At 36.6% G+C, this 27582-nt stretch overlaps 1 protein-coding gene and 1 non-coding gene across 3 annotated transcripts in view; both read left to right on the top strand.

Moving 5' to 3' along the window:
* The window catches only part of GRID2 (glutamate ionotropic receptor delta type subunit 2), a 1348544-nt gene that overhangs the window by 1298571 nt on the left and 22391 nt on the right, over positions 1-27582 (top strand). Inside the window, exons 15-16 of one of the 2 annotated variants that reach the window (XM_033106341.1) lie at positions 7373-7613; positions 10202-12674. In XM_033106341.1, coding sequence (XP_032962232.1) covers positions 7373-7613; positions 10202-10624 — 664 coding nt within the window. In that variant the 3' untranslated portion in view covers positions 10625-12674. Of the gene's footprint in view, positions 1-7372; positions 7614-10201; positions 12675-27582 lie in introns of those variants that run through there. The other variant, XM_033106342.1, reaches the window with a different exon arrangement.
* Positions 23336-23497, top strand: LOC117022671 (U1 spliceosomal RNA). The gene has a single exon (XR_004423083.1). It is a non-coding gene; the product is annotated as a U1 spliceosomal RNA (small nuclear RNA).

The raw sequence follows: 27582 nt of genomic DNA on the forward strand, positions 1-27582 counted from the left end.
ACAAAGTATAAATTATTGACTATCTGGCCCTTAACACAAAAAGTTTGCAAATCCCTAGTCTAAAAGATGATTATTTGTGAAGTTATTTGAAACCTATGTGATTTGAGGCAATTCTGTGGATTAGACTTAAGCAACTGGCATTAGGCTCAACTAACAGGCATAACTAGTTAAAAATCCAATTTAAACAAAGAAAATATCTTTCTATAATTTCTATTCAGCTATTTGGTATTACTGAGGTCTTAGATGTTATCAATAAATGTTTGTTGTAGCTAATACTACTATTGATCATTAAGAGATTTTGCTTAAGGAAAAAATCAACTGATGCCTGGTTCACAGGAGGTTGATAGAATTTGTTTTTACAACTCTGATGTCTAAGTAGTGGTATCAGATATGCCAATCAGAGTGCCTCTACACTTAATTGAATATTAAATCTGAATCTTTGATAAGTGTTTTTGCTTCACAATTTACCTACATTTTCCAAGACTAGAATAAAAGAAATGATGAATGAATGAAAAGCTTACTGAGCTGACATTTTTCTGAAAATTGTCTGCATCCTATTATTAATTCTTTTTCTGTAACCATGGAGAGGAAAATTTTGTGAGAACTCAGCAAATGAATTAAATAATATGGGTATTCTGGGCCAAAATAGATCCACTCAGTGTCAAAAATACTTATTTTCAGTTATTCCCAAATTTCTTTCTCAGCGATAAGTGGCATTAAACACTAATAAGCAATGAGACTCTATCCTAAATATCATTTTAATTTTGGTCACATAAAACTCGTAAGTATGTAACAGATTGATGTCTTTGAGATATTAAAATAATGTATTTTCATCCTCACCGGTCCCTAGCTCCAAGTTGCCTCAGTACTTCCAAATTGGAGAAATGCTTGGAGGTCTTAGATCATATAGTTCCTATCATTATATAGCTAAATTTCCCTTTCACTATTATGGGCCAAAAAGTTTGAAGACCTGGTATTAGAGGGCTATCCAGGAGAGGAAAGGAAGGTTGTACCACTTTTGGCCAGAGGTTTCCAGCGGAGTGCAGGAGATGGGAGAGGGGCAAGTGAAGGGGGCGTTAGATACGCTGTAAGGCACACCACGGGTACAGGCCTGCCTGATGCTTCCCTTCCCACTACTGTCTCTGAGAGGAGTTCCTTGGTCACACCAGGCCCTGTACCAACAGAGAAGACCTCAGATGGTTGAGAAGCCAGAGCTGCATGGTCAGGGAAAAGCAAAGTTTCGGTCTTCCTTCCTAGGCCTCTCTTGCTCCCATTTGGTATAAATGCTGACTTAGAGCACACAGACCACTCTAGGGACTCTCCACAGTAAGTGACAAGGTGATATCACAGTAATGTCTAAAGGGCTACAGAATAGTTATTGGCTGGATGAAGAAAATGGCAGAAGCTAAGAAAGGTGTACAGCATCCCAAAGGGCGAAAGGAGGCCAGGTCAGCAAGGAGGAACCCACAAGCCCTTAAGAGAGTGAAAAAGACATTAGCAAACCTTAGCAGACTTAAAGCTTCTGCCAACTTTAACAGCAGTCACCAATTAACGTTTAAGGCCTGGACCCAAGCCCATTGCACCTCAAAAGAGAGCTGCCAGAACATATCCAAAGACCAGCAAGACGCCAGTAGCTTCCTCTCCCCAAATCCCAATATAGGGGATATAATGTCATCTTCCATAAATCCTGATATCATCTTTCAAACGAATAAGGGAAACTGGGAGGAATCAGAAGGATTGAGTAATTCTCTCAAGTAAATTGAGCTAAAGCTAGAGACATGTTAAATTATTAGATCAGATTAAATTTTAAATCATATTGAGCTAATTTTAGTTTGTTCTCACTACTCAGCAGGCTTAGTCCTCCTGAGGAGGATCATTAAGTTATTATTTTTTTAAAGTTACATTTTCTTTGCACACCCAAATTGTAGCACGAATAAATTTGCAAACACGCTACAATTATATTGTTTGGTTTAGAGGAAACATATTGATAACAATTTTACTCAGTCTTACAAATTTCAGAAACTAAAAGTGATAACTCTTCTCTAAATACATATTAGCAAATGTGGAGGGAAGAGACGGAAATGTGCTGAGAGACAGACTTGAGTTCTCTTCCCAACTCAACTATTTACTCTGTGTTAGTCACTAAAAAGTAATTTAATCTCCACAGCAGTGCTTCCCAACAAATGTGTCTTAGATAATGTACTAGAATATTGATAAAATACTGATCCATTCAGCCCTCAAGACAGCCAAGGCAGGGCCTGCAGTGGCTGGAGCCTCCAGCCTTTCATCTCTGGCTGCCCTAGTGTGCTATATAAATTACCTCCTGTGTGTTGAATATGATAAGTTGGGGAAATTATTGTTCTATATGATTCAGTTTACTCATCCATAGAATGGATGGTGGGGAAGGAGACAGAAAGATGATATCTTCAGTCTTTTGTATTCTAGTAGTTCATGCTACTATGAATATGAGCAGGAAATTCCAATCACAAAAGAGTCACAGGAGTTCCCATATACATGTCCTGAAAAAAAAGAATTCCTACTTATTTTTTAAAACCTCTGCTTACCCCTAAATTCTTTGTTAACAGAAACAACTGAAAAATCAATTGTCCATTTCTCAGATAAGTATCTTTTTTTTTACAACTCAGTGAGAATTTACCTAAGGGTAAGGAAATTAAGAAGGTTAGAAAGGAACTTATAGAATCTACAGTATTAAAAGGCAAATTACTTACTTACATGGGATTAGAAATATGTGTCCGTCTTTCAGCAAACTGTTTTGTTATGAATAAATTTCAAAATCAATTTCTAGAGTGGTGATCAAAGATAAGTGATCAATAATTACTGCAATTCTCACACACAAATAAGGCCATTATCTTCAAAGTAAGTAAAAAGCTTTTCAAGATGAATGCCTGAAACCTGTTGAATATTTTTATTTGAATATGAAAGAAGGATTTCTAGCTTCCCTGCTCCATTCCCCTGAAATTTGCTCATTTATATCAATAAAGAATTTAATGCAGGCAGGATTGATCTATTAGCCATTTTCAAGTTGAGGCTAGGTTTTATGGACTTCTAAGATTTTTCTGTTAAATAAAATTACAAATGTTTTAATACTTTTGGACAAAAGAAGGGAGTGCAGTGTTCTTGTCAGTGATCAATCATTCACTGATTTCTCTGAGAATATGACTCTCCATAAGCAGTATGTACCAGAACAGATCCAAAGAAAGAATGGTTGTCACAAATGTTGACAATAATTATTCTAGCTTTTGAGTTTTGGTGGCCCACTAAGTGCCAAGCAATGAGCAGGATGCTTTGGTGTATGGCCTACTTAATTCTCATCATAATAACTCTCAAAAGTAAGTATTACTATCATCACTCTGGGGTGAAAAGGGCAGGAATTTTTCTGACTACATGCCACAAAGAGGTTTTTACACATCCAATTGTTCATCACAGTCTAGTATCCAACTTTGTTTCTAATAGTTTACATGTTTACATTACCAAGCAGTGTACGCGTTTCAAATCCACAGCACAACTATAGAGGTAGTAATACTTTGCTCTCTATGAGCGAAGGCTGCCATCATGTGGACATTGTACATATAACGAAAACAATCACTGGAACTAAAATTTTTCATTGCACTAAGAATTTTGCAGCTAGATTCTTGAATTGTTACACACACACACACACACACACACACACACACACACACACACACCAGTATTTCTTATAATTAAAAGGCAAAACTTTCCTTCAGGTGTGATTCTTAAGTCTCATTTAAAGGTGCAAGTGCCTTTGAACATTTGAAAAGAGAAAATATCTCCTCATTTATTAGAATTCATCCCATTAGTTTTTAAGGCAGTGTATTAGATTTTGTTAAATTTTCTTTTTTCTAATCCTCAGATAGGTTTTTATTAAATAATAGAAAGAAAGGTGTAGTGAGATCTTTCGATGGAATTTCCTGGAGCATGAGATTTTGTAGCAAGAATTTATGGCAGAACTCTGGGCTGAGAGCACACTTCTATTCCTACACTTCTGTTCCATGCCAGCCAGTATTCCTGGAGTCTGTTGTGGGCTAGTCAGAGCTTGACCAAGGGAGCCTATGGCCCAATTTTCTGTTACCCCAAAGGTGGAGTCTTTCTGCAATGCCTCAGCCACCTGTGTGTTTTCAAATACAAATGATATCATGAAATCAAACGTACAAATAGATCTCTGTGGTGTGAGAGATCTTAAAGGCACATAGAGATGCCTCTACCCTCGTTCCCTTAGTAAGTCCTGCCACCCAGTTCACTGAATCTAAAATCTCTAGAACTAAACAAATTCTTTGGCTTTAAGGCCTTGTACTATTAAAATCAAACTGGGTGACATAGAGTATGTACACTTCCAATGACTATTTTTAAAACCAAAGTATTTTCCAGATATAGAAATAGTAAAACATTGTGAGTTATACCAGATACCACTAAGGAGACACAGTATGCAATTATTGGTTCTTGAATGAATATGTGAATGAATGAAAGAATTGATTAATATGAATGGAGGGCATTAAAAAGCGTTGCCCAAGCCATTTTGGCTGAATGTACAGTTGTGGTTTAACATAAATTTTATACCTAAGGGGGTGCCTGGCATGAAATCACTCTTTAAATGTTTATTGAGTGGATAAGTGAATAGGAAGGAATGGAATAAATTAGAAAATAGCATCAATATAAGAAAAAAGCAGTCTGAGGGCAGGGTCCATTTACCAAAAACTGTATTGAGCTCATTCAGTGAATACATATGTGCTTGCTCTGTGTTATGTACTATGGAAGAGGAATTAATCAAGTTACCACAAATAATTATAAATGATGAAGTGCTATGAAGGAAAATTCTTCCACTTCATAGATACTTACCAATATGGTGTAGTGAGTGTAGGACAGCAGGGGACCTTGGGGACTCATTTTGTGCCCAGATATATTCTCATTAAGTAGTTTCTATATATTCTCATATAGTAGTTCTGCTATAGTTTCGTTTTATTTCTGCATGTATCTATCAACTCAAATGTAAGAAGAATTTCTTTTTTAGATATGAGTAAGTTTTTCCTTCAAGATAGTCAGTGGTGCCCGGACTACCTAGTGTCTTTAATACATAAGGTCGGCAAATACCTAAAGGGTTTGCTAAAGCCATTTGGATGGTGTTCAGGGATAGTCCAATCAAGCGACTTTGATGCTGTGATTACATATGTGTGAGGAATCCTAAAATAGTGCCTCCAATTCCCACAGGCAGTTGTTCCTTTGCATCAAGACACTAGTTCTCAAGTGCATTCCTCAAAACTCTAGCTCCACAGGTTATGTTATTGGCGGAGAAAAATGAGAAAAGGGAAATGAAAGTCAGACAAGTTTAGAAAATGCTGAATTAAACAAAGTCATGCAAGTTTTCTTTGCTGCAGATCTTCTTAAAGATTTTAATAGGCTGACTTCTTTGTAAATTTCCAAGAGGGTGTTTTTAAAACTTAATGACCACAGGACTCTTTCCTTGCAGAAGCCCTCTAGGTATTAGTGTCCCATGGAACACACTTTTAGAAATTCTGTTGTGTCTAAATGCAAATGACTTTGTCCGAGATAGAGGTTGGCACTGGGGTGATCCATTAATATTACAAATCCATTAATATTCATAATCATTTTAGTAAACTCAATTCATCAAATTATCTGCCCTTTTCAAGCAACACTCTGAAGCAACAGCACTTTAGACAACGATTTCAGAAGTTCAGGTTGTGAGGGAGACTTCAGTGCAATGCAAGTCCTGGAGTGTCAGCAGGGGGCGCTGTGGGTGAGGCGTGGGGATATCCAAGAGTGGATGATAAGGACGCACGACCAATTCTACCTCGGGCCTTCTTACTCTGTTTAACTCAGGTTGAATGTTGATTCCACTTCCATCATTGTCTTTTAGCTCATTCTTATAGAACCATGGATGACATGAAACAGGTAAAAAGGTAATATATCACCAAAAGTGTATAATTTACTCCTTCCAGATAGGCTTAGTTTTTCTCTCTAAAGTTTTAAGCAGTCTCTCCTCGAATAATCCAAGACCTGGGGCAAGAGTACAAATATGGGTCCACATATCCTAAGCCTAACTACATAAAACTTATAAATCAAGCTAAACAGCTGGATAAAATATGCTGTATCCTCTTAAGCTGGACAAATATACCTTCCTGACCCCTAGGAAGCCAGGTTTGCGTTTCTAATTCATGACTAGGTAGGGGATCTGTCCTGACCCGTGACACAAGAGTCAGCCTCTGGTCCCCTCTTCCACATCCAGCTCTGTCGTGCACACGGAAGGGTCTCCCACACAGAAGTGTGTGCACCTCAGCTTGTACATCCTAGTTCTATCCACACTCTCCAAACACCACCCTACAGACCTGTGTGTACCCACGGCTGTGAGATAATCTTTAGGAGTAGGACTTCATGAGTCCTGGACGAGCGCTCTGAGCTGCTTGGGCAAGGGATTCTAGGAAACCCTGAGGATGGCGCTCACTCTGGACAGGCTAATGACTTTGGCTCTGACCATTTTCACCCTGTAAGAAGGGGCGCAGCTGGAGGTGTGCCAGAGCGAGGCACGTCTCAGCACCAATAGAATAGTTGGAATTGAGAATAAAACTCTATGAAAATCACACTTTAAAAACGGCAGTCTTTGCAGCTACCCCAGCCTCTGGGGTAAAAAATAGAAGACGAATAAGAAGAAGAAAAAATATTTCTTATTTTAATTTAACTACTTCTGAAAGCCTCTGGTCAACTTTTCTTCTTGTTCTCCAAGGTAAGATTATTTCCCCTTTGGCATTAAAAGGGAAACTAGATCAGTTGTATGAAAAACCAAAAATGATGTATTTTATCAACTTCAAACTTGTCCCAAGGCTTTCTCCCACACTGTGTTAAATAATAGAAGTCTTTTTAATTGAATTTCTTTGTGTGTAGCATATGCTGGGTGACATTATGCCAGCATCTTGCCCTAAGCAGCAAAACGTTCTTCATAAAAGCATTAAGATCCAGGGCGTCGTTCTGCGTGTAGGGAGGGAACACAGAACTGCGACAGCTTGAAACCACATAAAAACAGTTCCTCTGAAATGTAATTGTAAAAACACATTGCAACAACCTGGGGGGAGGGGGAATATTTAGGATTATAGAATGAAAGCAAAAAAATAGAAGAGGAAGGGAGGGAGGGAGGAAAGCACTGTGACACACCTCTCTATAGAATTGAAGCAGTAATGTTTGTCCTAGCTCTCCATCTGCCGGCTAATCTGTATGCTCATTTCCCCCTTGAAGGCCACCATCCTTTAGAGGTGGGATTATAAATGGATGTGCTGTGGACTGAGGCAATAATTATAACACACTATTGTGTTCTTTCTCCCCCAAGGATTCTAGAGCTTCAGCAGAATGGGGACATGGACATCCTGAAGCACAAATGGTGGCCAAAGAACGGCCAGTGTGACCTGTACTCTTCAGTGGATACAAAGCAGAAAGGAGGTGCTCTGGACATAAAGAGCTTTGCAGGGGTTTTTTGTATCCTGGCTGCTGGAATTGTCCTCTCCTGCTTTATAGCCATGCTGGAGACGTGGTGGAACAAGAGGAAAGGCTCCAGGGTCCCCTCAAAAGAGGTACTTGTTTGGGAGCTTGGGCACCAAGCTGAGCCCTCCAGCAGGCTGTTTCAGGGAGGTTAACCACCGGGGCAGGGATGGAGGGTTAGGGGTGTCCTGTTTCTTCTTTCCTGGAACAGTGAAAATAAATTTGTGAAATCTGAAAATTGGGAAGATCAATACCAGTTTCCATTTTAGGACATCCCAGATAAATGAAGAGGAGACTAGAGTGTTTGAAAGACTGACAATTTCATGTGCTTTGAAATTCTTCCCAATCTCAGGATAGAATTTAATTCAATGACTTTTTAAAGGCTGTGATTCCTTTGACCAGTTCACAAAGATACTTATCATTTTATTTCCATTTGTTATTTAACTTATAGGCAAATTACTTTTTGTGTCTCTAAGATTCAGCCTGAGAAATCCAACTGTACAGTAAAATAATCAGAATGTGATCTTCACCACCAGTGACTGCTGCCCTCTGTCAGTATGTAGAACTAAGGGAAGTGATCACATGTTTTTAGCTCTGATGGCACTAAGCTTTTAACAAATCCACACAATGGCATCATCTGGATTTCAATATTTCTCCTTTACTCTTGAGTCAGCTCAACTCCAAGGCCACGTTAAAATTTTTCCAGAGATCTGAGAGAATAATTTACAGAGTTACACATAATCTCTCTTTCAAAGTGGCATGTGCCTTGTTTTCATGAAAAATTGTGGGATCTATAAGTATCTTATTTCCATTGAACCAAAACGGGAAAAAAAATTAAGTAATGAAATAATATTCACTGAAGCTTCAGAAACTGAAATGAAAACAACCTAATCTGCTGAATGCTTTGATTGGCTAGATAGTCTTAAAGTAAGACAGGTTTAAAAGTTTCTATGACTAGACCTTGGCTAACTGATGCCTAGAGCAAGTCCTAAAAGGAACTTCTGCTTTAATGCACAAATAAAAATGACTTCTCACTTGCACATGAATTTTTGCATGTTAATGTATTCTTTCAAACATATTGTTTTCTCGCCTAAGGATTCCTCCCTACTACCTGATCAGTACCATTTATAAGGAAGAGCTTGGCTTAGCAAAGATAAATCTTAGCTTCTTACTTGTCTGAATGATCATACATTCAAAATTAGTGGAGTATGAACTAAAAATTAATCAGGTTTTATTGTAGTGTTTTCTTTGTGGAATAAGCTGCTGGTATCTCTACTGTCATTGATTCAATGCAAAAGACCACATTAATGCAACATTATAGCTGAGACTTCATATTCTCAAAAATCTGGAAATTAAGGACTCCCCAAGCTCCTTATATTTTGAATTACTATATATGATATTAAATTTTTGCATTATTATATGTGTTGATGGATGACTACATTAGAGTTGCCGTGGGAACCATAAAATTATATCTTTCATCCCTCTAAAGCCTCAGTGATAATATTGCATTAATGGATATTTTTTATTGGATTTTGAAATGAAAAAGAAGGAGGAAAACAGTGATGCACTCAAAATATTTTTCACTTAGGAGCACTATAATAGCACAATAAAAAAACACATACTCCATTCTAACTCATGATGGCTAATCCAGATCTTATAAACAAACATTTTCTCCTCTTATGATTAATAGCTATTTTAAAACCTCATAAATTTAATTTATTGAACTTGGCCATAAATAAAACCAGTACAAAGGACAATTTTATTTCTTGCCAGTTTTCTTTTTTCAAATATTGGGCTTTAATGCTCACTTTTAATGAAAATCCTAAGGGATTTATGAATTGGTTTCACGGTCAGAAATCTGAGGTTTTACTTTTTTTTTATTAAGCACCTTATTACTAAGACTGTAAGTTACTAGCATAACTTACAGCATCTTTGATTTAGAGGCCATGTAGCTTATACCTGCCCTAAAGCTGTCACTCGCATGTCATGACTTGAAGGGGTCTCTAAGTGTCCCTCTGACCTCACAACATTGCTTCATTCAGGTTCTAGATAATGTGTGTGTATAAAATCCCTCAATTAGAAATTGATTGTCTTGTGTTGAATGTTGGTCTCTCTAAACAATCTCTCATATCTCTAGACACTATAATAGTCACTAACACTGTAGTGTGAACTAGCATTTCAGCATATCGTATCACTTATCTCCAAGAATGGAAAGTGAGAGTTATGAGTAGTGGAAAGGAACAAAAATCCATCTTGGAATGAAACACCCTGAAAAAGGTGGAAGCATGTGTAAAGAAGAGGTGGGAGCGGGGAGGATGAGTTGCCAAAACCATACTCTTTACATGTGCAATTTTGCCTGGGTCTGTCCCTGCATTTATAGAAGGCAATCACCCATCTACTGCTCCCATGCTTTGTAGTTGCATGTGGCATACGTTCATGTTAGAACTTTTTACTGCGAGAAAAATATTTATTATAGATAGCCTAATCTCAGAATCCTTGGTACCCCCAGTACCTAGCACAGTGCCTGGCTCATATTAGGTGCTCAATAAATACTTGTTAAATGAGTAAACCCCAAAGTTCAGTTCATTACATATCATGTTTGCTGAACTACTTTTTTTTTTTTTTAAACCATGGAAGCTAGTACTGATGAGAACCTTATCTTCTTTTTCTTCATCTCCAGGATGACAAGGAAATTGACCTGGAGCACCTCCATAGACGTGTAAATAGCTTGTGCACAGATGACGACAGCCCCCATAAACAGTTTTCCACCTCGTCAATTGACTTGACCCCTCTGGACATTGACACTTTGCCAACACGACAAGCACTGGAGCAAATCAGTGATTTCAGGAACACTCATATTACCACAACCACCTTTATCCCAGAGCAGATCCAGACTCTTAGCCGCACACTATCAGCTAAAGCTGCCTCTGGTTTCGCTTTTGGCAACGTGCCTGAGCACCGAACTGGCCCTTTTAGGCACAGGGCACCTAATGGGGGCTTTTTCAGGAGTCCTATAAAAACAATGTCATCTATTCCTTATCAACCAACTCCTACCCTGGGGCTCAATCTGGGTAATGATCCAGACCGAGGCACCTCCATATGAGCATCCAACAAATCTCTTCACTATTTCTTTTGTAGGACTCCCTTTGCAAGGAGCGACTGTAATGTTGTGGGACTAACATGGATGTAACATTTTTTTTTTTAATCAGGATTATTAGTAACAATTCTAGTTATTTCTCCCCACCTCCTCCGTCCTCCCTCCTCTATGCCTTTCTCTGTCTTTTCCCCTCTCTTCCCATACATTTCCCTCCACTTTTTATCATTACTCAACGTGTTACCCCAGAATATAGTATATTAGGATCCTATTAGTCTGCTTTTCATATACTGTACTTCAAGTATAGGAAATGTGCACTGAGTATACTAAAAGTATATGCAGGATTAATTTTACATAAAGGCCTCTTACGTAACATTTCTCTATTTTGAAAGACATAATTGCAATAACTTCAGTCTTTTTACATCCTTCTGCTGCATCCATACAATGCTCCACTGCTGTTGAGTGTCCTTTAACTGTGGACCAAAGGCAACCCCTGCAGTGTTTATAAAATAATTTGAAGACCATTCAGGCCACAGAATATGAGAATGCAATTTTGTAGGATTACAAAAAAGCCATTACTGTGCCAGTCAAGACTACAGTTAAAACTACTCTTGCACTGCAACAGTGCATATGACCTTTATGTGATTGTACAGTATTAAAAGTTTTTTCTTATGTACAGTAACCTTTATCGTATGGCAGAAGACTCTATTGTGTTAAATAAATTAGTATCTCATATATATACATATATATGCACCTATATAATGTGTATATATATTGAAAGGCGGCCATTGCTATTGCAATTCATTTAATGAAGCTTTAGTTTAAAAAACAGGATTGTATGCAGGAACTATGTTTAGTGCAGGGGGTCTTTTCAGGTAGAAAAGGCAGGTTGCTTTAATGTTATTCTGACTCGCATTGTTTGCCAACAGAGAATATTTTATACTTTTGTTATTAAAACATCCAGGGCGATTTAATATTTGTTCCTAGATGTAAGTCATGTGAGTAGGTTTGGCATTTGTTATTCAGCAGTGTATAAAGCTAACCTTGATAACTTTACTTTTAATTAATTATCTAAATGGAAAATGCTATTAGCTAAACCATGTCCACAACAGCACATAGAGCTCGATAAGAGTTTATACATAGATCATTGAAGGCTAATAAATTCTCTTCCAAAGCAGTAAGCCAATTAATACAACTGTAGTTGGGGAGAGGTGGGAGCCCTTAAGAAATTGATGTGGCCTTAATTACTGTCATACATTATCCTAAAGAAAATATAATAACCATACTGGGCTCTCAACCCCCTTTTTATATTCAGTTCTACTTGGAGGAGTTATGTATTTTATACATTAGTGCCAAGTGTGTAGAAGGATGATGCAAAAACAGTGCCTCTTTGTGCACAACCTTTTAAAGTAGCATTCTTACCTGTTAGAAATGTAGAATGAACTTCGTTTGTAATCCTCAAATTAAAATGTGGTAAGTAGGAAGCAAGAACTTATCCTGTGTTCTTACACAGCCATACACTTATTTTAATCTAATTCATTCTGTGGCTAGGATTGATGTAGGCATCAACCTATGTGATTTGCTTTAGGAGAAATTAAAGGTATATTATATTTTGATGCTAATTATGTTCTGGGGAGCATCTTGTACTGTCACTGTTTTTGTACTAAATCTTCAAATATTGTCTACTGTGTAAGGCAGAAAAATTTCTTATCATGCAAAAACCATTTTGTTTCCAGGGTAACAAGTACCTAAGTGCATGCACTACTTGTTTTCCCTTGTAACATTCATGATCTCATCCATGACTCTGATTTTAAAACAAAACAAAACAACAACAAAAAAAATCTTTACAAAAAAGCTATATAGGGACATTCCAGATGTTGCAGTGATTTTAGCTATCAAACTGTTAACCATGTACAATATTTAAAATAGGCCTATTTTGATGTATTGCCTATTATATAAATACACAAAACACTTTTGGAGGCCTCAGTTATGAGTGGCAGAGCTTTCTGTGTATAATTTGTCTAAATAATTTGTCTAATAAAAATGTTTTCTAAACTTGCTCTCATACCATTGAAGTCTTCACTATACAATTAGAAAATGCTTACTCTCTCACATATTGAGCTGAATTTTTTTAAATTCTTATCTTGAGTTAAAGCATAAAACACATTAAGTTTTACTAGCAGAATTTTGCCAAAATGTGTGGCTCTCTGAAAACAATACTAAGTGTTGTCCTAAATGAGTGAAAGACTCCTTTTCTGCTGTTTGAGACTATTTGAATCAACAATATATTTGTTTTTCTTTATGTATGTCTCTGTGAGCACTTTTTGGGGAGAAATTTATCCTATTTCATGTAAACAATACAACCATTAATAATAGCAGAATGAGGATTTGTTGCATCAAAAAAAAGAAAAAAGAAAATTAAGGGTAATTATTAAACTTAGAATTTATGTATTAATAATTGCTTTGCTGTTAGAGAAATTATTCATCATACTGAATCTACTAATTTGGACATTAATTGACTCCAAATTATTTCTAATACAGTACTATTTTCTGCATTTGAACAATATTTAATTCGTCTCACATTTAACTTGTTCAATGGATATATATTTGAAAATATATTCAATTTAGATTAAAATATCTGCTGTTCTAAAATTGCATTAAAGATTAATTTTTTTGTAATGTTGGAACCTGGAGGAATTCTAGAGATCGAGACTATCTCCCTTGTTTTACAAATAAGGGAACATACAGTGCTTCAAAGCGATGACTTGACCAAAAGTTTGACAATCTGAGACTTAAAACTGGGTCTTTTTTTTCTTTTAACTGCCATGTCACATTCAGTCACATTCACGGGTCCTCATGGGTTGTGAATGCAGGGATGGCTCAAGTACAATGCCTTCACCCACTCCTCTTACCTAGCCGAGGCTGCAAATCTCTAGGAACCTCCTTCCTCGTCTGGGACTACACAGAGCTTCTGATTCAACTGCTCCTTTTACAGATGGAAAAGCAAATGCCCAAGGTCATAGCTCCTGACAGAACTCAGGCCAGATCCTGCTTCTGTCTATTACTACTTTCTTATGCCATTGTTTGTCCTGGTTGGCACCATTTACACCAACCTGGCTATTTCAAAACAAGACAAATAAATACCTTACAGCCATGTGCTTTTATTATTCTCAGATGTCAAATTTATTCCTTTAGTGAATCATTAAAACAACTAGTTGTCACTTTCAAACACATCAGAAGTTATGCACAGGTTTTGGTTTAGTCATACATTAGAAAATTGTAAGACCTCTTTTCTTCCTCATCCATATCAAACTACAGGCAATTTGTCATTTTATTAATTATGTTATTTTTCATCTCTTTTAGTTTGGGATTGGTTTTCAGCTGAATAAATACTTTAAAAAATAGACTTTGCTGAATGGTACTTTGCTTTATCAATTAAAAAGAGGGAAAAAAAAGACGAGAAGATCCATTTACCCTACCTAGTAATAACAGCTAAGCCACACAACTGGAAAACAAATTAGTATGTGAAAATTACCATAAGCCAAAGACAAGGTTCTATCTAACTCTTCCTCCTTATCAGTACAATACTTGCTCACCATTCGGAGACTGAATCCTATCCTCAAGGGTCCACATCAGAACGATACAAACTGCAATCACTCATTTTCTATCCCTGTAGGGCTAATCAGTTGTGACAGAGCTCTACAGTGTTTCAAACAATGTGCTTCAAAGCAACCGAACACAGTCAATCTTAGGCTACTTTTCAACTTCTGTTAACTTTTAATTATGTAGCAACTAAGGCTCCTAGCCAACTCTCCTGTCATCTAATACACAGGGTACAGTGTAACCAACGAGCCCCATGAATGTAGTGTTTTACAGGCTACCCACCATGACAACAGCCTGCAACCTACACACTTTCAAAAGAATAGGAATGTCATAGTTTTGCTTCATTTTATAAAGCTGCACAGAGGTGTAAAACAGTTACACCAATGATTCAGCCAGCCTACCATGGGGATAGGAACACACTAAACAAGTGGTCTCTCAACTTTTCACCTAAATTTTCAAAATTTCAGTTTTTTTCAATAGTTTTTACTTGTGTTTCCATGTAATATTAGTAACAAAGCAAACACTGTTCACATTTGAGAAAATGTTTTCATTATCCAAAAGCCCTACCCTGACTTGTTAGTCTATACAATTTAGAACCAAGTGTCACTTTTTGACTAATTTTGTACATTTCCTAGAATTTCTTCACACTGCAGAAAATAAACTGGCTGTGTTATTTGGACACGTTACTCACTTTATGCTGTCAACGTGGCTGTCTAACCTTTGTGAGAAATGAAGGCCTGCTTTTCCTTTTGGAGAAGCCCTCTAAGTCCCCACCTCACAATTGGCAGCATATTTCAAAACTCTCAAAGTATCTGTGATGTGATAGAAAATTCACAGATTTTCAGGACGACATTAATGCTTATTAATTAAAAACTAATTAAGCTTTCATAACAGCTGCTTTAGAAGGAGAAACATATGTCACAAAATCAAAGGATGACACAACTTCAGAAACAGAGAAGGGATGAAAAGCATTGCTTTTAAAAATAAATATTTTGCCTGCCATAAGATTTGAAACATGAGTAGAAGGCAAACTTTCATTTTTAAAGTTGCCGTATTTTATTTTTAAATTGGAGCAACTGAAAAATTTTAGGAATCAAGTACCCTACATCTGTGACTATTTTTAATATTTTTAAAAAATGGACGTCAATAAACAAATTACGACTTATTCACAAAAGATTCATAATAAGAGGTCTTTAAGAATTAGTTCTAATATAATAAGATTCAATTTGCAAACCCTTAAGTTATATAAAGCTTGTCAGGGTCACAGCCACTTCCTGGAGCAAGATACCTATATATCTATTTCACACTAGACAAATAAGGAGTTGATAGTTTACAGTTAATGCCTCCCTGGAATTCTATTAAAGTTGACTTTCAAATTAACCCTAGTCCTCTACTAATATGTTTTTTAAAATTGGCTGTAAGATTTGTTTTTAGAAATAAAAATACACTAAAATTAAGTCTAAAATAGAGGTGCCACGAGTCCAGCTCATCTAATTTGACTTTTTCATTCTAGAAACGATTATTGAATACCTAATATGCTCAAGTACTTCTTTAGGCAATATTAAAGAAAAGCTTTGAACATTACATGTTAGATGGATTATAGCTGCAGCACATAATTGACATTAGATATATTAAATACAGAATTTCACTAACACATACTGTTTTTAATGAGTACAATAGTGTTTTCCAAGTGAACATATTAAAAATAAAAATTAAAAATAAACAGTACAGCAAGATATATCTGTAATCTGAACTCCCAGATTCAATTCTGCATGACTATGTGTTTTAAAACTTATTGCTCACCCACTCAGATTTCTCCATGGAAATATCATGGTAAAAATGATTGTTCATAAACTGAGCAATACATATAGAAAACCACTTCCCCCATGTGTAGCCTCCGAAGTTTTTAGTGTGTCCAATTAACATGGTAAGTCCTACAATACACCTCAATCACCAACAATTAATATATTTTAATTGACTCTTTCTTGTTCATCATCATTAAATGAAGTTTTTAATTCTTACTCCATAATAATGATTTTTGAGTCTCTTTTTGTTAAAACTACTATTCGTACTTATACATAAGGTTTAATTAGGCTACAGAGAGAACATTAGGGACAAAACAATCACACAAGATCAATCAGTCCATCAGCTAACACTGTCTGAGCACCTACTATGAGCATGGCACCCTAGGGCAGAGATTTCCCTAATTGGCACGCCAAGGTACACTTCTGGACCCAAATTGGTTCCGATACTGAGATATTGACCCCCTCTCTCTCAGGGTGGTGCGGGGAGCCCCTGGGTTGGAATTCTGCCCTGAGCAATTCTCTTCGTTTACACCTGGCCTTTCCTCAGAGAGCTTCCAAAGTTGGAGAAACAAAATATAAACATTTGAAAAGCTAAATAAAAATCCATGGTTTAAATAACATCAGAAGAATATAAATTATATCATGATGCAGAATATATTTGTCAAATTAGTGCTATAGAGAAAATATTCTATGAGAAGAGAAGAATGAGGTGGCCTAGCTTGGGATGGTTTCATGGAATAGTGGAATTTTAGCCTAATGCCTGAGACTATGGAGAGGTCAGAAAACACAAAAGGGCTTCCAAGCAGCAGGTACAGTGCCACAAAGGCACATGGATGGGTAAGATTGTTCAGAGGAACGGTAGCTCACGATGTGTGGGATATGGGTCTCATGTCAGAAAATAGCAGGAAATAAAGCTCGGGTGTGATGATGGGGGCTGGGCTCAAGAGATTACACTGTGTCTTCTTCATTCACTCAGTCATGTATTTATGTATTCAATATATGTTCACTGAGGTCCTACTATGTGCAAGACAGTATTCTAGGTACTGCGGATAGACCAGTAAACAAGGCAGAAATCCCTGCCCTCATGATGTTTACAATCAACTGGAGGACATAGACAATAAGCAGGATAAACATATGAAGTATATAGTCTATTGGTTGGTAAGTGCTGCAGAGAAAACTGAAGAGGAGCAGGAAGGCCTGAGTGAGAGTAGGAATTCGCTCTTTTAAACAAGGTGGCCAGGGCCCATCAGCTACAAGGCAAGTCATTATCCTTCAATCTAGCGTGGAGGGCAAAGCTCACTGGCCCATGTGGGAATTGAACCGGCGACCCTGTTGCTAAGAGCTCGTGTTCTAACCAACTGAGCCATCCAGCCGCCCCTATTTGCTACCTGAGTGTTTTGAGAGAATGCCATGGTATTGCTAGTTGCTGGTCTCACCTCCATTTGAACTCTAGCTGTCAGAGAGAGATTGGAGCTGGGCTGATGTTCAGAGGCTCACAAGCATAGACTATACGGAGACCTCCATCGTGCACAGTGAGGAGATGCTGAAGATTTTGACCAAAGGAGAAACATGCTCTTAAAGAGGTTGTTTAAAAGATGAACCTGGTAGTAATTCATAGAAGGGAATGGAGAAAAGGCCAATTAAAAGGCTTGTGCCATAGTTCAGGTATGAGCTGAACCTCTGTGGTAGCCCAAAAAACAAAAGAAGATACAGATGTTAGATAAATTTTGAAGGAAGAATCGAGAGAACTTGCAGATTAATGGAATATAGAATATAAAAAATAAAAAGTCAAATATGACTGATTTTTCAAGTTCAGATGCTAGAAAGGTGGGGAAAAAAATCTACCAAAAAGCACTAAAGCAAGAAGAATATGTAGTCAATCTTCATTTTTCTTTAAGTTGGGGGGTTTAAAGAGGATAAATTATAGAATTGAGAACTATTTATTTATTTTCCTTCATTAGGAGCCTGGATGATGGATTCTTAACAGGTGGAGAGGAACTGAGGGATGAACTAGCGTCCAGGGTTTTTAAATTGTGCTCCCCAACTTCCTAGGGGTTTCTCTCAGGATCTATGGGGGTGCTGCTAGATGAGATGAGGCCACTGGGCTTCAGTCAGAGCAGCTCTGCTTTGATCTCTTAATGTCAATTTAAGAGATAAGCTTCCACCAAGCAGGTGCCATCATAAAGACTATTTGGATTTCGTACTGGATATTGTCTGCTGGCTTTTACTATCCCCCAAAACAGAGGTCATGATAGTGATTCATTTTTAAGAGGTCAAAAATGATTTCTCAATTCTAAGGGGGAAAAAATGTCATATACTAAATATACGAAAAGAAATAGGTAGTATGTGCCTTTATGAATTTAGAATTCATAAAGGTGAAACCTACTTTTCAAATTGTTTGAGAATATAATTCTGTGTAATTTACACTTGCCCCACAATCTCACTTTAAAAATATAAAAAAAATATAAACTATGAGTCACAAAGTCACACACACAACTAATTTTTCTTTCCTATAAAGGAGAATAGCACACAAATTGTGTACACATGTTGTATTGAATATATATACAATGTAAGAATTTCAAGGTAGTCTGCAGAGGCACATGTTTCTGAACTGCATATGACATGTATCCTTAGCTAGAGTTATTTCAAAGGTAGGGAAGTGTAGTCCATTCTCATATGAAGAAATAAGTTGCCAATTTCTGCTTTAATTGTTGTCTTTGCAAACCAGTATTTATGTTCTCCTAAATATAGTGATCCTGGGGAGGGAGGGTATGCCGACCATGTGTCAGGCACAGTATTAGGTGCTATATACATGTTTTGCTTGATTCTCATAATATCTCTGTAAGTTTGCTATTACTGATACTAACTGAAAAATTTAAAAAACAAAACCTACGACTATGGAAAATTAAATAATTGGGCCAGGGTCATACCATTAGCAAGCAACGAAAACAGAATTCATACTTACATCTATCTAACTCAAATCCATGCCTTTTCCACAGCAGACTGCCGCTGAGATCAAAAAGAGATGGGAGGTAAAGGGCCCTTTTATAGTCCCTCATTGCTTTGTACATGCACTATAGGAATGCATAAAAATCAACTGGTCCTCACTAGCTGAGTATATATAAAAAAACTACAAATGGTGGACAAAATATTCATAAAAGGTGAATGTAGATTAGGTATGCATTGTGATAGTTTATAGAACACAGACAGATTCCAAGAAATACCCTGTCAGATGAGAGTCTACAACAGAAACTGGCTCCCCAAAGACCAACAAACCGGCTCATCCTCCCGCATTCTTTATCTCTGCTAATAGTGTCAGTAACCTTTCCAGTCTTCCTCTTTCTTAGAGTCCCTCTAAAGAAACATTAGAAAAGCAAACCCCTATGGAGTCCACTTACATAATGCTCTCTTGCCTCACCTGCATTTTTCCAGCCTTAATGTTCATAGACAAGTTTAAGCCCATGTTAGCTTCTGCCTGGAAACCCCGCAATAAGTCTCCCAAGCTTCAGTCTTTCTCAGATCACATCCTTCCTATACATCTTACTAGATAATCTTACTAAATTACTTCTCAGGTCAGATCATTCCATAATTTCATTTTTTCCGTGGTATTTCTATGGCCCAATAACTAATGACTGAGCACCTTAGCCAAGATTCTTCTGGCAGGAAGTACTAAGGCAACCTTCACAGAGAAGCAACGTCTGAGCCAAGGATGTAGGGTTTTGACGAGCAGAGATATGAATGTAGACTATAAAAGCAATGTGCAAAGAGGAAATGGGAAAATGTAATTGACAAATAGAGGACCAGGAATAAAACTATTTGGCTTGAAAGAAGGGGTCTTATGGAGACAGAAAGAAGATAAGGAGGAAGAACTGGTTCACTGATGCATTCAGCACTTATATTCTGAGAGCCCATTATAGATATATGAAACAAGATGCTAGGCATTGCGGTACACACAGACAGGCAAGACTCTCAAAGCTATTATGGCAGAGATGTCATGTATATGCATAACTATAACATAAGGCAAAGTATGATGTGTTCCATAAAAGTGATACAACATAATAGGAATTCAGAGAAGGGAGAGATGATACTCTTCTAGATGTCCTTTTATTGAAATACAACAATTTAAATGATATAGGATATAAGATAAGTACTTAAAAATAGTCCAGAGTGTTTTGAGAATTCAGAGAAATGCAAGATCTTTTCTCACCAGGGTAATAAAATGTTTCTGTGAAGAAGACAGTTTGGAAATGGGGTTTAAAAAGGAGTATAATTTCCACAGATATAGATAGGGAAAATCATTTTTTAGACAAAGGGAAAGATATGATCCAAGTCACAGAGGAGGAAAACACCGAGTATGTTTGAGAACGATCGAATAATTTGGCTGCAACATATGGCCCATGAAGAGCAGTTAGGACATAACATGACAAAACCATAAAAATCAAATCTAACCACCTACCTAATGTTCAAGTCTCGTCCCTCTTACAATCTATTCAATTTTTGAACAGCTGTGAATATTAGAAATATGATGGTGTTTACAGTCTACTGGGGAAGACAGACAATTTTACAGGCAACGACAGTAAATTGTGATAAATGCTATAGTAATGGAAATGCAAGGTGATTTGCACTCTAGAACAAAGATGGGAAAAGCTCCCTAGATGGGATTCTAAACTAGAGCTGAAGGATAATTGAGAGTCAGCCAGGCAAAAGAAATAGGGGTTCTTCAGACTAGGTGACCAGCATATGCAAAGACCTGAAGCCAGAGAGCAAAATTTATTCCAGGGACTGAAAGAAGTCAACTCTAGATGGAACTTAAAAGAAAAGGATAATATAAAAAGGATTAAATGAAGAGGTAGGGAGTCAACCTTGAAATGCCTCATACACCACTTTAAAGGATTTATGTTTTTAAAGAGTCAAGTTCCTGGCATCACTAGGAAACCATTGAATTTAGAATGGAAGAGTGATCTGATTGTATTCTTATTTTAAAGAATCACTCTAACTGCCCTAGGGGAAAGTTTTGGAGTGGGACAAGATCTGAGAAAGTAGACCAGTCTTCGATAGTAGCAGCAGAGGAAGAAAGAAACGGAAATATTCTAGAGAGAGCTGTGGTGAAAACAGGGTCTGGGTCTGGGCATGAAGTTATTTTTGGAAGTATTTAGTGTAAGTGAAATTATGAGAGGTAGTAAAATCATCCAAGAAATAAGTGATTCTACTTAGCAGAAAATAAAGTCTGGGCATAAAACGCTGAGGAAGACCAACATTTGATCAAAGGATAGAGGAGCTAGCTAAAAGAGAATGACCAAAATACTACAGGAGCAGGGATTCTCAGAAGTCAAGGGAAGAGAGTATTTCAATAGAGAGTGATCAATATTGTCAAGTGACACTCAAAGAAGGAAAAGTCCCCATTAGAATTAGCAGCGTGATGCTCCTCAGAATAGTGTTGGCAAGAACAGTGCTCAAGAGAATGGTGGAGACTGAAGCCAGATTGTAGTTGGTGGAAGAATAAGTGGAAGGGCATTTATACTGCTCGTCCAAGGAATATGGTGATGAAAGAGAGGAGGAAAAAGGAGCTGTACCTCGAAGAGAAGATAGGATCCAAGGAGGCTGTTTGTTTCCAAGATAGTAGAGACTTGAGCACATTTCAATGGAAGGTCCTTCCTATTAGAAGGAACCAGTAGTGAGGTCAAAGTTGAAGTACAGTAGCAAGTGGGGTATTCCAAAGGTCAGAGGGAATGGGATCCAAGACACAATTAGTTTTCAATAGAAGGGACACATTTATTGTAACTGCATGGATGACTGAAAGGGTGAGTGTGGATGCAAGTAAATTTCTAGGTTCAATAGCAGGATGTTTAGTGAGCGCTCTGTTGGATTCTATTTTCTATAAGATGGAGGAAACAAATCACTGGTGAGAGTAAGCATCAGATTTTAGAGGAATGAAGAATGGAAGAACTGACTGTAGCAACACAGTTGGCCTGGCAGCTTTGACGGCTAGGCTGAGGCTGAAGTCCATGACCTTATCGTGGCCTGATTTGTACAGTGGTAATTTTTTCAACCATTTTCAGCAGCTTCTTTGTAGCCATGGAAAAACAGATAGTTGGATTTCACCATAGTTGTAGATTTTATATAAGTATGAATAAACAGCAGAGTGACAATTCAATGTGGTACTAAAAAAAGTTAATTTTAATGGGCTATCCTAGTGGTATATGAAATATAGAGGGAGGCCATATTAATTAGAGTACATAATGCTACCTACTGTAAAAAAAAAAAAAAAAAAAAAAAACTGTCCTCCAGTGCCAGTATATCTCAGTGACTTAACAAAATAGATTATTTTGCACTCAAATAATTTTCAAAGACAGGCAGAAAGCTGTCTTCCATGTGGTGATTCAGGACCCGGTTTCCTTCTACCTAGGGGCTCTCTTACATCCCACAACTTTGGAGTCTTTTGAGGGATAGTCTGCATGCAGCTGGCAGGCTAGGTAGGACGAGAAACTGGAGGATTGTAGGAGTTTCACTGCACCAGATCTAGAAATAGTACTCATCATGTCCACCCATATTCCATTGGCTTGTCTGGTGGCCACACTGAAATAGTATTGATAAGCATTTGACTGGACTGCTATAGACTCAGAGTTAAGTTAGGGAGCTTTGTAATAATCTAAACAATTAACAGGTTAACCAAGACAGAAAAGACAGTTAAAAAGAAAAACACATTGATTTTCTGGAAAAAAAACAACCAAATTTGGTAATTGCTTAGATCAAGGATGATAAGAAGCTTCTGTCTAAAGCGTTAAATTATGAAGTCAAAATCTAGGGTCCGTGCTGCCTACCCAAAGTGTCCTATTTAAGGTTATGATGCCTTCTGCTAACATGTCCCATTTCCCCTTACATGGCTCCATTCTTCTTCATAGCACATATCACCTTCTTGCATCCTTACTTGTTGTTTTCTTTTTACTTACTTGTTATTGTCTTTCTCCATCCACTATAATGCAAGCAATTCGGGGGCTGGGGTTTTCACTATATATTCATTGCTCTTTCTTTAGTGCCTAAAACAGTGTCTGGCATATGGGGGTGGGAAAACATTGAACTTTTACCGTTTGAATGACTGAAGGTCATAAGATTAACAAGGTCTATTATGAAGTCAAGAGGAAGTTGGAAATACACACGTATTTACTAATTGTGGCTTAGCTGCAGAAAGTAAAGGAAGACAGATATTATGACAGAGATTTGAGGTTGGATATCTGGAGGAACAGTAGACTCAGGGAGAATATTTTGTACATGGAGTAAAAAACAATATTTGGTTTTAGAAATTTCATATTTGATACTTACCTAGCAGGGGAGATACCATGATCACGAATGTGGTTTTCCCAGGGCGAGGCTTATCCATTGCACACCGGATGTGCTGACCCCTGTGATTTCCCCAAATGTGGGAAACTCGACTGCATAATTTGTGGTAGTGGGGGACTGCATTCACTCTCTCCACTAGAAAAAAAAAAAAAAGGAAATATCATATTTGAAATGAAAGCAAAATAACCAGGTGGATATATTCAGGAGGACATTAAATGTAAAACCTGGGTTTAGCCAAAACATTCAGAATTGAACAAGTCTCAGGATAAAAAGATGGAACATTATTTAATGGGAAATGAAATTTTTGAGTAGCCAGATTGTATTATCTAAGGGATATTCAAAAATAATTAATGTAGTGACTTCCTATCAGATAGAATAACAATATCACACCTTAATTCTGTCAAAAATATCCTTATAAGGAAAATTTTTACTGAATTACTTAAATCAATATCAGTGTGCTTATATAAAGTATACCATATATACAAAAGAAACAAACTTTTCTTATGATTCTCCTGTTGAAAAGTGATCAGCATCTCTGCCCTCTTGTGGTGGTTCTGGATAGAAATAGACTTATCCCTCAAAGAGTCCGGAATTAAACTAATCGCCCCACAAGATGGAAGAACAAATCATCTCTTTATTAATCTTCATCTGTGTCCTTGGGGAACAAAGAAATAACCTTTTTTTCTCCATAACCTTTCTCTTCTCATATCCATCCTACCTGCAAAGTAATAGCTAAAACAAGTGGATAGTAGCAAAACTGGCAAAAATTGAATTCAACAAATACAAATGCTAGGTGGATGACCTGAAGTTTTTTCATAATTCAGATTTTCAGTAAATAAAAATATAACTGATTTTTAACTGTTATTCTAAATATTTACATTTTAAAATTTCATCTAAATTAGCTACTGTAGGGACGGAGTCCCAGACAGTAGTTTCCAGGCTCTCGGCCTCACATGGAAAGGTGCTCACTCGATTATTAGATGGCCATCATTTGTAACCAGTTGGCCATTAGCCGCTATTGTTTTGTATATAACTGCCGTGGCTACTACTAGCAAGCATGGATTGCAGATGGTGCGGATCCTACTTCCTGTGTCTCGACCAGCCGCCATTGCCATCAAGAATATAGTGGTATAAACCCCCTACGTGTGGCTCCGTTGGTGTTCCTTTTCGGCCTCACCATACTCTGTATTCACCTGCCAGAGAGGGAGCTCAGTCCCGGCATTACAGCTACTATGAAATTTAATAGGAAATAAGTAAAAATGTTAATATCATAGCTATATGTAAAAATACTTAGAAGTACTGAAGATAATGTCCAAGCTCCACACCAATTGATAAATAGGTTTCTAATAAATAAATGCTAATGTTCCAGTTAGTTCTTCACTTCATAGAATAGTTAGTCTGATATTGAGCTAATGTTTTCTCTTATCTTCATACCAAAAGGTAACGTATACGATGACCCCAACACAACCTTGGTCAAAATCAATTATCCAATCCAGCACAAAACACCAAAAAAATACGTTTATATGATATTTTTATTGTCACATTTTTCCAAGTTTTCTTCATAAAATTTTGATTGAAATTACAGTAAAATACTCTACATGGCCCTATATTTTCCAATTCCCATTTAAATAATATGGGACATAGTGTACTATATTTGAAAAAAGAATTCACATAAGATCAGTTTGAGAGTAGTTGTGGAAGCTTATTGTTACATAAAACTTCTATCTCAACTCTAGAGAATTTTAGAAAATTCCGAACATTTTAGTAGGTATCAAAAAAACTGAAGAGTTTCTCTGTATATAACCAAAATATAAACAGCAACTTTCCCCAAGTACTCTTTAGAATACACTACAATAAAATGAGCATGAATAATTTAATTAACTAATGTGATTTGTTAGAATTCAAGATAGAAAATAAGGTAAACTAAAACAGTCCTTAACTTACAAAAAGTTCGTTTCCAGAAGCTCATTTACAAGTCACTTATTTTGAACACATGGTGTATTATTCCTAAGGGAGAAAAGAAAGGTATATACATAATGCTTGGTTTTTAGGCTAGCTCTCTTTGAATATTGTTGAAATATTTTTATTAAAACTTTCAAAATCAATTATTTTTACATTAAATATATTTTTCTACAAAGCAAAAATACAGTAAGGTGAAAGAGCATAATATGTTAAATATTTTTAGAATATTGGTATTTTTTTAAAATAGATTTTTGTGTCATTATCAAGAACGTGGACTCTAGAAGCCAGGGTTTAAATCTGTCATTTGTCAGCCATGTTACCCTAAGCAAATTATTGAATGTCTCTGTTTATTTTTCCTCGTCCATAAAATGTAAATAGTAATAGGACATTCCTCATGGTATTGCTGAAAGGATTCCATGTTTTAGCATTAAATGCAAAACACTTAGAACAGTTCCTCATTCACAATAGGTTCGAAATACGTAGTGTTATAGTGTTATCCTATACACAGTTCTGATAAATATAATGCAAGAATTAATAAAAGGTAGATGCAAGAGTGCAAAATATTGTAAAAAGCTAACATTTTATCTTTCAAGCCAATTCTTTAAGGTATTTATTGAAAGAGATGTACAAATGAAAATACATGCATTAACCACTCTAATACTTAGCAATTTTGTACAATCTTGTGAAAATTTGCAATACAAAGTCAAAAAATATTTTAAAACAAAGTTAGAACTATAAATTTTATTCTGAAGAAAACAAACTTGTAAATCTGCAATAAAATCATCTCACCATGTCTTCAGAGTCAAAATGGTTCTTCTGATTATGCATTAGAATATATTTTATCTTAAATATCTCTAGAGCTTTAAGAACTCAAGGAAGTTTCAACAATATTTTAGAAAGATCATATCCAAAGGCAAGTTGAAAAGAAGTGAGGTAAGCCTGTTTATAGAAACTCTGCCAAACTAATACTAAAATCTCAGTCTTTTAGTGCTAGAAAAAAAAGTATTTTCTGTCAAAAAAAGGGGAAAAAAAGACCGCTAATATTCAAGAGATTTTCATTTTCTTAAGATTTTATCCACTAGAAATGTATTCATTTTTCAAATTAAAATAGAAACAGAAAATGAGATAGAGTCCATTTCTGGCACGATAGATATTTGATGTTTAGTGGAAGTAGTAACAAGTACAAGGCTTCAGTGATAAGAGTCCCTTCTTTTCCTTCTCCGACCACTCTTTTTTCTTTTTTTGCTGTTGTCTCCTCTCCCCATTTTTTTTTATTAGTTTCAGGTGTACAAAACAATGCAATAGTTAAACATTTATCATTTATATCCCTCACACAGTGATAACCCCCTTCCCCTCATCTACTACCCCTCCGATATTGCATACAGCCATTACATTTCCATTGTTTCTATTCCTAATGCTGTACTCCACTTCTTGTGTGTGTGTGTGTATATATATATAATTGTAGTTCACATTCATTATTGTTCGGCTTCGGCTTCAGGTGTACAGTGCAGTGATCGGGCATCTACATCATCGCTGAGGTGTCCCACCACTCTTAAGGCAAGAGAAGAAAACATTAACTTCCCCTCTGTCGTGACTCCCTGCTGTCTTTTACAAAGCCAGGTGGTGGCGCTGTGGTATCATTTGTCAAGACTTCTCTTTAAATTCTCAGTCTCTAAGCTATCGCGTTTTGTGAAGACTCAAGCTATCTTTTGAAACAGAAATTATTTTAAACGTACTTTAGTTTTCTCTTTACTGGTAGGTAAGCCCTTTACTGGGGTTATTTAGTCCTTGGGGTTATTTTAATGTTTACTCTGTTTACAAAGATGTATCTAAAAACCTATAAATATAGGTGACTTACAGTGTACTTTCTGAAAGATTGAAAGGAAGTGGTAGTATTTTGTGTTGTTGCTTTTTCTTAGTTCATCAATATAAAAATAAAAAGAAACGGGTATATTTTGTCCACAGTATTTTAAGATATGCATATTTTATATTTAAAGTCTTTCACCTCCTAACTCCAAGCTACTTACCAATCCTCAAGGGAAAAAAAAAGGCTTTTCTCAGCCAAACTTAATTTTATTTATTCATTTTATTTTCAATTACAGTTGACCTTAAGTATTATTTAAGATTAGTTTCAGGTGTACAGCATAGTGGTTAGATATTTATATAATTTATGAAGTGATCCCCAGATTAGTCTACCTACCCACCTGACACCATACGAAGTTATTACAATATTAGTGACTATATTCCCTATGCTGTACT

The sequence above is a fragment of the Rhinolophus ferrumequinum genome, chromosome 5 (genome assembly GCF_004115265.2).
Source record: "Rhinolophus ferrumequinum isolate MPI-CBG mRhiFer1 chromosome 5, mRhiFer1_v1.p, whole genome shotgun sequence".
Taxonomy (NCBI): Eukaryota; Metazoa; Chordata; class Mammalia; order Chiroptera; family Rhinolophidae; genus Rhinolophus; species Rhinolophus ferrumequinum.